This window comes from Dromiciops gliroides, chromosome 1, assembly GCF_019393635.1.
Source record: "Dromiciops gliroides isolate mDroGli1 chromosome 1, mDroGli1.pri, whole genome shotgun sequence".
Classification (NCBI taxonomy): Eukaryota; Metazoa; Chordata; class Mammalia; order Microbiotheria; family Microbiotheriidae; genus Dromiciops; species Dromiciops gliroides.
In genome coordinates, this window is record NC_057861.1 from 400,554,847 (window position 1) to 400,567,368 (window position 12,522).

At 40.0% G+C, this 12,522-nt stretch overlaps 1 protein-coding gene across 1 annotated transcript; it reads right to left on the bottom strand.

Moving 5' to 3' along the window:
* Positions 1-7,564: 7,564 nt before the first annotated feature.
* On the bottom strand, positions 7,565-7,972 carry LOC122735544 (60S ribosomal protein L32-like). The gene has a single exon (XM_043977166.1). It carries the CDS (start codon positions 7,970-7,972, stop codon positions 7,565-7,567), a length of 408 nt encoding a protein of 135 aa, XP_043833101.1.
* Between the last annotated feature and the right edge of the window lie 4,550 nt (positions 7,973-12,522).

The following is a 12,522-nucleotide window of genomic DNA, read 5'->3' on the forward strand; positions in this document are numbered from 1 at the left end:
ACATAATGGTGATGCAATTTCAGGTGCAGTTGTCTGTTTTTCTATCCCACTGTAATGGAAATGCTTGTTTTATTTAAGTTCAGAATAAATTAATTAAAAAAATTTTTTTTAATCTTGCAATTTAATAGAAATAATAATAACCATGTACACAAACCACTATGATACAAATTAGAATGTCATGAGTACAAACAACATGCAATGAGTTCAGAGAATAGTGGAAAAGATATCAGCTGGGATCTTCAAGAGAGGCATCATGGGATAAGTGGCATTTTAGTTGGGCCTTGAAGAATGAGTAGAATTTCAACAGACATGTGGGATTTATGCTGGTTTTGGAGTGAGGGAACAGGAAAGAGAAGGAAAAACTAGGGAAATGAAAAGAGACTTCATCTCTGTTACACAGCTTCCTTTCCTTTGGCTCCTGGAAGAAGCCAAAGTCTAGTCATGGGAATAATTTCCCAAGTTCAGGGTGATGGCAGAGGTAGAATCATTAGTTGGCTCAGTACAGCTTAGACAGGAATTCTCTGGATAATGACTTTAAATCTCTGCTTTGTTTTGGCTATAAAAACCTGACCTATGTTCATGTTATTCTTCTTGATGATTTCTTAAGCCAATAAAACTAATATGCAAACAAACTGGCTCAGAGATGGCGTCAGTCACAAGGCAGCCTCAGATCAGGACAGGGGATTTCAACCACATTTAACACACCAGGAGCAGAGCCAAGACTAAGAAAAAGCCCTATACACTGAGCAAGGATAAGTACACAAAAGGAGGAGATAAGACACCACACACAAACAAGCCTAATTATCTTGGTTCCTTGCCAAGGTCTACTTGATTTTTAAAAATGTTTTGAAAATCATCCTAATTGATTAGACCTAGAAGGTTTTTGGGTTGTTATTGTTGGGTTGTTGTTGTGTTTTTTTTCCAAGTTTCACTTTTCTGTGGTATACAGGGATTATGAAATGGAAAGAAACCTGTGTTGAAAATTTAGGGGGCCAAGGGGCAGCATGGTAAAATGGAGTCTGGAGACCTGAGTTCAATTTCTAGCTCTGAAGTCTACTAACTAATAGAACTTTTGTTAAGTCACTTCAACCTGCTAAGCCTCAGTTTTCTTAATTATAAATTGGGTACAGTAATACCTGTCAGGCCTATCCAGCAGGGTTGTTATAAGGAAAGTGATTTGTAAACATTGAAACCCTATAGAAATATGAGTTGTCAGTAGTCCTGGCTCTACAACTAACTGTGTAACATTAGACAAGTCACAACCTCTCGAGGCCTCAGTTTCCTTATCTATTAAAATGAAGGGATTGAACTAGATTGGGCTTTTTAATTCTTTTTTGAGTCAGAAAAGCCTAAGAACCCCTTCTCAGAATAATGTTTTAGATTAACAAAATAGAATGCATGGGATTAAAAAGGAAGAAAATTATAAAAAATTATAGTTATTACAGATTTTTTTTAAAAGTATATTGTTGTTCGGTCATGTCTGATTCTTTGTGATCCCGATTGGGATTTTCTTGGCAAAGATACTGGGGTGGTTAGACATTTCCTTCTTCAGTTTATTTTATATATGAGGAAACTGAGGCAAACAGGGTTAAATGACTTGCCCAGGGTCACACAGCTAGTGGCTGCAGGATGAATTTGAACCCAGATCCTCCTGACTCCAGAGCTGGCACTCTATCCACTATGCCATCTACCTGCCCTATTTTTAAGTATATTGACCCCAGATAATCCCTAAGGTCCCTTCTGTTCCTAACGTTCTATGATTTGCAATAATAATCTCAATCAGTAAATGAAGAAGCTCAGTTATTGCCTGTTTCTATATGTAGAGAGTAGAAGTAACCCTTCGGATAGTATAAGCCCCAAACCATTTTTGTTACTTAATATTTACTTACTTGTTACTTAATTTTAATTTAATATCTGTCACTTAATATTTGTATCACTTCAGTTTTTACTATTATATTTTGTGACATACTTTTCCAAAGGCCTGAACAGACACCACGGCGCCCTGGAAAGAACGCTGGTTTTGGAATCAGAAATCTGAGGTTCAAGTCCCAATTCTATCACATGCTGCTTGGAGAGCCTTGGGCACGTGAGTCTCCCAGTTCCATCATCTGTCAAGGAGGGGTTTGGAGTAGGTAGCCTCCATCATCCCTTCCAGCTCTAAATCTGTGATGCTGGTTAGGCATACCCGTATAGTTATGCCTTGTACTGGGTGCTTTTCGATTCCTGGGGGTTTTAGGAAGTTACAAATCCCATTAGAAAGTAATAGAGGGGCAGCTAGGTGGCGCAGTGGATAGAGCACTGGCCCTGGAGTCAGGAGTACCTGAGTTCAAATCCGGCCTCAGACACTTGACACTTAGTAGCTGTGTGACCCTGGGCAAGTCACTTAACCCCAATTGCCTCACTAAAAAAAAAAAAAGAAAAAAAAAGAAAGTAATAGGGTACAGCTAGGTGACTCAGAGGATAAAGCATGGGCCCTGGATTCAGGAGGACCTGAGTTCAAATCCGACCTCAGACACTTGACACTTGACTCTTACTAGCTGCTTGACCTTGGGCACTGCATTGCCCTGCAAAAAAAAAAAAGAAAGAAAGAAAAGAAAAGTAATAGAGGGAGAAATAAGAAAGCCTATCTCCTTCCCTTCACTGGAAATGTGTGTGACTGTGGATATAAGACTATGGCCTATGCTATCAGATGCAGAAGATATGTTGGGAGATTTTGTCTCTATTACAAGGCTTGGATCACTGAAGATGACTGGGTAAAAATAAATGTGAAGCAAAAACAGAAGACATTCGTTTTTATTAAAGAAAGCAATAGTTATTTTTACCTTTTATAAGTAATGACCCAATGTCATTTGAATTGCAACTATTTCATTTGAATATCACCCGAAAACACCTTTCATAATGTTCCATGGTCAGATATGTAGTCGTCCCTGGTGCAAATTTACAACACTGACAGTCATGGTCCAGCACCCATTAGTTGTATAATAAGGGCATTCCAACATTTAGGGCTCAGGACCGAGAACTAACGTAACATTTCATAGCAATTCTGCAACTTCTGCAGAGAAACATAAGTATTCCATTCATTTCAGCTATATTAGTTTCAGTTATTTTAGCAAGCTCTAATTTCTAAATAAGAAGATTTATTAGTTATTTGTGTCTAGGCTAGAGTAGTTATATAATTTGGAAACTGAGTTTAAAAGTGAGCTTAAGGTAGCGGTGAAGTGGTTCACACTAATAAATTAGATCTGTTACACTAACTTGCTAGACTTGGTATTGTGGACTGGGACAGGAATGGCGACAGATGATTTTAGTTTTAACCATTGTGGTGATGACTTACATATTCTCCACCCCCCCATCTGTTTCTCTGTCTTTCTGTCTCTCTCTCTTTCCTCCCCTTTCTCTTCCTCCCTCCCTCTGTCCTCCAACCCTTTCTCTCTTCTACCCTTTTTTCTTCTTTCCTCTTACCTCTATTTTGCTCTTCCTTTCTCTCCTCTCTTTTCCTCTCTTCCCCACTTTCTCTCACCTCACCCTCTCTCCCCCAGATCTCTTCTCTTTCCTCATTCTTCTTTCTTTTCCTCTTCTCTTTTCTCCTCTGTACTCCTGCCCTGGGTTGTTCTCTCCTCTCTTTTCCTCTCTTCCCCACTTTCTCTCACCTCACCCTCTCTCCCCCAGATCTCTTCTCTTTCCTCATTCTTCTTTCTTTTCCTCTTCTCTTTTCTCCTCTGTACTCCTGCCCTGGGTTGTTCTCTCCTCTTTTTTCCTCCTGTGTCTAGTCTCTTCTTGCTTGCTCCCTCCCTCCTTCCACCTTCCTTTCTTCCCTCCTCTCTCCTTTCGCTGTGGCCCCTTCTTCTTCCATTGCCTTGGGACTCACAGACACACTCTACCTCAAGTAACCAGTTCTGGCACTAGAATTCAGAAGTACAGAAAAGCACCTGGTGAAAATTCCAATAGATTGCTCTAGGACAGAAGTTCATAACCTGGAGTCTATCAACTTTTTTAAAAAAAGATTTTGAAATATTTATAGCTGCTCTTTATGTGGTGGCAAGGAATTGGAAGTTGAGGGGATGCCCATCAACTGGGGAATGGCTGGACAAGTTGTGGTATATGAATGTAATGGAATACTATTGTTCTGTAAGAAACGATGAACAGAAGGAGTTCAGAGAAACCTGGAGGGTCTTGCGTGAGCTGATAATGAGTGAGATGAGCAGAACCAGAAGAACATTGTACACAGTATCATCAACATTGAGTGTTGATCTACTGTGATGGACTATATTCTTCTCACCAATGCAATGGTACAGAAGAGTTCCAGGGAACTCATGATAGAAGAGGATCTCCAAATCCAGGAAAAAAAAAAGAAAGAACTGTGGAGTAGATGCTGAATGAACCATACTATTTCTTTTGTTTTTGGTGCTGATGTTTTTATATTTTGAGGTTTTTCGTCATTGCTCTGATTTTTCTCTTATAACATGACTAATGCAGAAATATGTTTAATGTTATTATGTGTGTGTATATATATATATATATATATAACACCTATATCAGATTATCTGCTGTCTAGGGGAGGGGGAGGGGAGGGAGGGAGAAAAATCTGAAATTGGAAAACTTGTATAAACAAAAGTTGAGAACTATCTTTACATGTAACAGGGAAAAAATAAAATACTTTATTAATTAAAAATATTTTGATAACTAGATTTCAATTTCATGTTTTCCTTGGTAATCTTATATGTTTTATTTTATGTATTTAAAACCATTCTTGACCCTAGGCAAGTCACTTAACCCCAATTGCCTCACTAAAAAAAAAAAAAATTCTGAGAAGGGGTTCAGAGGGTCAAATGCCTAAAGGTCTATGCCACAGACTCCAAAGAGGTTCATACCACACGCAAAAAAGATCAAGAGTCCCTGCTTTAGAGATGTTAAACAAAACAAAACAAACTGCAATTTGGGATTCACTTACTTGGATAAATGCCCCTTTGCCCAGTGTAAATCTGCTGACTTTTTCAGCTCACATTCATATTTTCTTTATATATATGCATATGTGTATGTACATATATCTTTGCATCTGTCAGCTTCTACTAATGGAGCAGATGAAACTAAAACTCGGGTAACAAGGCCATCCTCATGCTTATCTCCAAGAAATAGATCTTCACAGGATAACATGGGCACACAATTTCCATGACCTATGTTGCAGGGTAGAGTTACATGTCTGGGGTGTAGTCATGGCTTGGGAATGTGGTTTGAGTGTCAAGAGGATTATTTGACTCCAGGCAAACCTGCTTCCTTCTGTTTGAGGGCTTCTGAACTGATCTGTTCTCTGCAGTCTTAAATTGTTCCAGTTTCTGGATGGAACAATTTGCTCTCTGCCACTTTCTCAGATGTGTACTCACCAGGCCTGGCCCGTGTATGTTTTTAGACACGCACATGCATACACACCCCTCAACTCACATAGAGGTACCAATAAAAGCATTAGACCTCAAGAGTGTTCCAAGGATTTGAAAAGCTTTGGTGCCATAAAAAAATATTTTGTCAGCTTGTGGCCGCTACAAACCTGCTTCTGTTTCATGCTTCTTTTCTTTTCTTTCTTCTTCCTATTTTAAGAAAACTCTACTCATTTCTTCCTAGAACAGTTCAGTCAAGTCCAAGAAAGTTGAAAGAATGAATGCCTTACTGGGAGAAATGTCTGGATGTGGACATTCCTTGGGCCACTCCAACTAAAGATGAGGGATGAGTTATAGACTCAGACTGGCTTATGTTTCTCAATATCCTGGGTGAAAGAGAACAGAAACAAATGAGAAAGAGCTTCAGAGATGGACAAAACCTACATGATTCACAAAAACATGTCTGCTCCTCAGTTATAGGCTGTACTCCCAGAAGCTAGGTGGAAGGTACTACTGCCTTAAATCAATCAATCAATCTCTCTCTCTCCCTCCCTCCCTCCCTCCCTTCCCCTCCCCTCTCCTCCCCTCTCCTTATTTCCTCTCTCCTCCTCTCCTCTCCTCTCCTTTCCTCCCCTCTCCTTATTTCCTCTCCTCTCCTCTCCTCTCCTCCCCTCTCCTCTCCTCTCCTCTCCTCCCCTCTCCTTATTTCCTCTCCTCTCCTCTCCTCTTCTCTCCTCTCCTCTCACAAAGAGCACCTGTAGATTGTACATATATAACCTATGTCAGATTGGTTTCGGTTTCTGTCTTGTGAAGGGGAGAGGAAAGGGGGGGAGAAAAATCTGGAACTCTAAATCTTATGAAAATAAATGTTGAAAACTGCCTTTACATGTAACTGGAAAAAATAAAATAAATGGAAATTTTAAAAAAGAACAATTTAGGTCTCAGTGATGAGCAGGCCAAGAGGCAATAAGAGCAGAAAAGATTGCTTTCATCCCTTGAATGCTTCAAAGAATCTGTGATCTCAGAGATAGAGGCATTCCCTTCAATGGTGAAGATTGCAACCCACTCATGCCTTCTGATTCTATGCAATTCTTGTCCATGTCTACCCAGAAATCCTCGATGGGGGGTGGGAGGGTTTATCCCACAAGATGAGAATCTTCTTCTAGATCTTTGGATATTGCCTGCAAACCAGTGACCCACAGAGGCTATCTATCCCTTGCTCTGGCCACATGACTGACCCATCTCGCTCCCCAGTCACCTCTATATTGCCCTTTGGGTGACCCTCAACTTTGAATTCTTCAGAACTGCAGCATTCCATGGTGTACAGTCACGTAGCATCACTAGAAGAACACTGGTTTAAAAAAAAAAAAAGCAGGCTGTAGTTTCAGAGAGAAGGTTGAGGTCCTTCAAAATGCAATTTCCCAAAGTCAAGTTATGATGGCTGGTGTGTGTTATTCTGGCTCACTGTTCTCTAAGAAATTTAGAACTGGCACCATTTTTTGAGGGTAGAGCAAATATCTTGCAACTGGGCTCATTTACCCTCAAGGGTTATTATTTTTTTTTAAAGCAAGGCCTATTTTAACTCCTTGGACAGGTACCCACTGGCCTTCACTAAACTGTCTCTCTTCTAGTTACCTCATCTTATCACAAACACATAAATGAAATCCATATATTACTCAGCAAAATGGGATAGGGTCAGGGATCAGTAGGCTTCATTAATGCAATTGGGAAAGGAACTTGTTCCCCTTTTGATTTAAGTGTTCACCATTGTCACAGGCTGTGAAAGTCTGATTTTCCAGACTGTCCTAGAAAGAACAGTCCTTCCCAGAGAGGGAATATTTACCTTGGTCTTTTTCTGCCTCTCATCTGTGTGCACCTGGCCCTGGGCAGCAGTCCAGAGTTGAGTGACGGTGGTTTTACTTGGCAATGAATAAATGAGAAGAACAAGGATGTTAATGATGATAATCGTCATCCATACTTCCTGAGTACTCTATGTACTTATGCTTAAAAAGCTGAATGGAGTGGTTCTTTTTAAAAAGTATTATTTTTAAGCGCTTCTGCATCTGTGAGTGAATAAGATATCAGAAAAATTTCATGAGCCTTAATTGTTTGGGATGCTACATTTCTTTGTTTGTTTTGTTTGCTTTTTGTCATTGGTGGTTTATTTAACACAAATAAAAATGTGCAAATTTTTACTTATTTTCTTCACTCCTCAGTCTAGCGTTCGGATTGGTAATCTTGATGGCTAGCTGAGCTGTTCTCTCAACTATGACTTTCCGATTCTTCGAGGAAACATTGTGAGCAATTTCAGCACAGTAAGATTTGTTGCACATCAGCAGCACTTCTAGCTCTTTGACATTGTGCACCAGAAACTTCCTGAATCCACTAGGTAACATGTGTTTTGTCTTCTTATTGTTTCCATAACCAATATTGGGCATCAAGATCTGGCCCTTGAATCGTCTTTGCACTCTGTTGTCAATGCCTCTTGGTTTACACCAGTTTCTCTTGATCTTGACATATCGGTCTGACTGGTGACAAATGAACTTCTTGGTCCTCTTCTTGACGATTTTGGGCTTCACAAGCGGTCTGAGGGCTGGCATGGTGCCGGTGAAGAGAGAGCTGCCCCTCCTTGGGAAGCGCCGAGGAAAAGAGACTGGGATGCTACATTTCACAGAAATACCATAAAAAACCCCCAACCTGTGTCATCTAAATTAAGCATGGCATGATAGCTATAAACAAAGCATTCAGCATTTGTTTATAGCATTTAGCTATAAACAAACAGAACCAAACAAATTATAGTATGTAAATGTAAAAGAATATTACTGTGGGGCAGCTAGGTGGTGCAGTGGATAGAGCACCGCCCTGGATTCAGGAGGACCTGAGTTCAAATCCGGCCTCACACACTTAACAATTACTAGCTGTGTGACCCTAGGCCTTAACCCAAATTGCCTCACCAAAAAAAAGAGAATATTACTGTGCCATAAGGAATGATTAATCTGAATTGATCTGAATCTTAATCTATACAAAGTCCAAATAAAATGCATTAAGAAGTGAGAAAAAAGGATTAAAAAAGAATTGTGTGGTATAAACAGAAATAATACTGGAATAGGACTCAGAAGACCTAGGTTTGAATTTCAGCTCCATCAATGGCATAAGGTTGGGATGAAGAGCTAATATATAAGATGGTGTATCTAGGATCTAAATGTATATTGGTGGGTAAGGACAAAGGGTGGAAGATTAAACTTAATGGTTAGTCAAATCAAAGCATTTGTTAAGTATTCATTGGTGTTTACTAGCTGCCAGCATAGGGCTGGGAACAAATGAAAGCAATGAAAAAGGGCTTTCTCTGTCCTCAAAGGAACTTACTTTCTAATGAGGAAGATGAGGAAAAAAAAGTGGAGCTGAAAAAGGGTGGAGAGGAAGGGGAAGTGAAAGTACCTAGGCTGGGCCATGGTAGAGAAAGTCCTGTGGAGAATCAAGAATGCAGCCTGGAGAGGAATGAAGACCTGGTTTACCTGGACCTCCTCCTTAAAAGGGAGGTTCTGGGAGGAACTGGTCATTCAGAGTAAGAGTTGTGGGGGTGGAGGGTACTTTCAATATGAGAAGTAGTCCAGAGATGGAGTGAACTTCCAGGGGGAGGAGGTTTCTATGACATGGTAGACAAAGTTCTGTGGAAAGTCGGGAGTGCAACCCAGAAAGGCTTAACATATTAATAATAAATGTTAATAAGGATTAATGTCAAATCAAATCAACAGGCATTTATTATTCACCTACTATGTACCTTGCACTGTGCTAAGCACTGGGAGTCTCACATGAGTTATTTTTTTAAAAAATTAATTTTGGGGGCAGCTAGGTGGCACAGTGGATAAAACACTGGCCTTGGATTCAGGAGGACCTGAGTTCAAATCCAGCCTCAGACACTTGACACTTAACTGGCTGTGTGACCCTGGGCAAGTCACTTAACCCTCATTGCCCTGCAAAAAAAAAAATTTAATTTCACAAGTATATGGTAGGGGTATTTTTTTCTGTGAAAAAAATCTAAGTGTTTTATCAGACTGCTCTCTCAATATGGGGTCAACAGTGTGGTGTGGTAGCCAAAAGAATCAAAGACTCCCAAACTTGTTCTGCTTGACCCTAGAGGGCAGAAGTATGACAAGAGGTAGAGACATGTGCCTTGCTCATCTGTTTTCAGTGAACTGTCAATTCCTAATTCTCTGAATTGGACTTCTTTCTTATTTTTTAAAAAAATCATCTTTCTTTTTCCTTCTCTCCTTTACATATAGTAAAGAATCTGAAGAATGGCAGATTGGTGACAAATAAAAGGCAGTGCAGTTGTGGAATTCCTAGAGTCAGGAATTTGTAGTTATTATATTATTATAACACTGTCTCTGGGTTTACCCTCCTAACCCCTACTTCCACTGGGGGGTCGAAGTCCTCAGAGGGCAATTTACTACTTCTCCCCTAAGGGTTCTATCATTAGAGAACCTTAAGAGGTAGTGATTTCTAATGCTATGGTGTATGAGCCCCCATTCAGTGTGTTCCCCTCAATGTCAATCAACTGGTTGGCATAAATTTTTTAAAAAGGATATATAATAACAATTTATGCCATGGGCAAAAGTTACAAAAGCATGTCCCAAACCTTGTGCATATTCTCTCCTCTGCCCACATCTGGTACCTGGGGTGTGTGGCCTCATACTTAAATTACTGTTGAATATTAAAATATAGTTTTTGTTATTAAAATATAGATCTGCCTATCTCCTACAAACAGATCAGACAAATAATGTTTAAACTCTCCTACAAAATTAATAAACAGATCAGAGAAATTATAATATCTTATAATACCTCCTAACCAGATCAGAGAACATGATATCCTCCTACGAAACAGATCAGAGATAGATAGAAAAAATATAATATCAATTTAATATTTTGTCCCAAGAAGAAATATGTAACACATGATCATGTGGAGACTCCCCTCCTGAGAAGAAAGCTCAGGGGACTCCCCATTTCTGAGAGTATATATGGTTTTAATCCACTGATTACAGGGCGTTGTTAGTTTCAATAGTATGATACAGAAATCAACCCAGAAGCAAAAAGCAGTTTAACAATTTCAGTTATAACAAGTATGGATGGAATACAGAAACATCATGATAAGATTACAGGATTCCAAAAAAAGGGTTTGGCAAGGATGAGGACACCCAGATGTTACCATAAGATAGGGACTTACTATCCTGGGGGAAAAGAAGTCACTAGGTAGGGTCTTTTATCTGCCAGCTATCTGGGTTCAGTTTGGAGTTCAGTTGAAGGACATTTTGTTCCTATTAATCCAGGGTTTCATAAAAATATTTTTTGGATAATAAGGTACCTCCATCAAATCCAGGTGATCCATATATTTGTATTAATACTAAAAAGGCAGCAGTGTATACATATAGAGAATATATGAAGCCAAAGAGTTCTCTACAATTTGTGGTTCTGGGAGTCCTTTTCTCCCTTAGTGGACTCCTCACTAAATTCACTTTGGGGGAAGTGTTGGCAATAGGTTAGTCATTCTCCTTGCTTAGCTAAACTGGTTCTTTCTAGGGCATAATGTTTTGGTTTTGTGGGTCCACATTACTGGGTTGGGTAAAGCAGGGTGCTCAGCTTGTGAGTTGGTCTCCCACCAGGCACAGCTGTCCCTGCTGCTGACTTCAGGACTCTGATTGTTGTTGGGACTTTGGCTGACTTTGATAGATCGATCTCTGGTTGTGCCGATCACTTGGGTGCTGCCATCTCAGAATGGTAATTCACCTAAGATCAGGAAAGAAGAAACACAGCAAAAAGAGAGTCGTCATGGACTCAGAAACACATGCTGTCTGGATAAGGAAATACAGCTTGCCACTGGCCCTCCTATATCCAAAGAAATCTTTCTATTTTAAAGGGCTGAGAAAGAGAGTGAGAGATTATCCTCTTGCACCTTTTGCATATATCCTCAATTCTGGCTTCTCTTCCAATTAGAAGCTTCTTCAGCACAACAATGCCAGCACCTCGGAAGGCTCAGAGTGAAAGTGAGTAGCAAATGTTTTTGTTTTGGTCAGAAACACTGAGGGTCTTCCCCTCCTAGATTGATTTGAGTTTTTGTTATTGTTGCTGTTGCTTTTGTTTTTTGACTAGATAAAAGAGGCCATTCTTCGCCTCATTTCTTATCTAGCCTTAATCACTGAATGGGTGTTACTTCAGTCCAACAGACCTGGCAAAGACCTTAGTTTAAAAAGATCAAAGTCTCCCATTGTAACCCCAGGCCATCCCCAGATCTCCTGATCTATATCTTGCCACTGGAGGAGAGAATGAGGCTGCTGACTTTGCACGGCCTGCCTCACTTAAATCCAATTCTCTCTCAAGTCATGACATCCAAGCCATGGTCCTCTTTGAGAAAGAAGGACAAACAATGAATTGTAAAGAGTAGTAGCTGCCCTCTGTAGAAATATTTTAAATGACTATGACTAATTTGGGGGCTAATCTGACTAGAGGAGTAATTCTGGGACTTGACTAACTGGCTACCTGACTGCTATTAATTTAATATGGGCAGTTTATAAAGTTCCACCACACTGCTCCCAAATTGATATGCAAAAGATTAAGAAGCCTCTTAACTAAATGATCCAAGCAGAGTTTATTTATGAGATACTATTTAAAATTAAGAATACAGGGAAATAAAATGTACAATCTGACTGCATTGCGGTGCGTCTCTTTCCCCTGTGTGTCTTTCCCACCTGCTGCGCCTGGAACTTCTTTAATACAATAAGGACCTTAGCTGCCTCTTGCCTTAGGGCACTCAGGTCCTTTATTCTAACTCCAAGCCCCTTTCACTTTGTAAATCCCCCTGCTTCTAACTTTCCTCTCCTTATTGCCACCGCTGAACCCCTGGGTTTCTCTCTCACTGACCTTCTGTCTGTCTGCTCCCAGTTGGGCAACAAAGCTTGCTCTTCCTTCCTTTTTTCCCTCATTCTTTTCTCTCTTTTCCCTCTGTCCACATAGAAAATTATACACTTACCTGCGGGGGCTCTACCCAAAGGAATATAAATTTTGATTGCTGAAACCTCACAATAGGCTAGATTTCTTTTAAGGATCATGCCTTAAACATTGATTGGCCAACAATAGGTGCAAGCCCAAGTCTCAG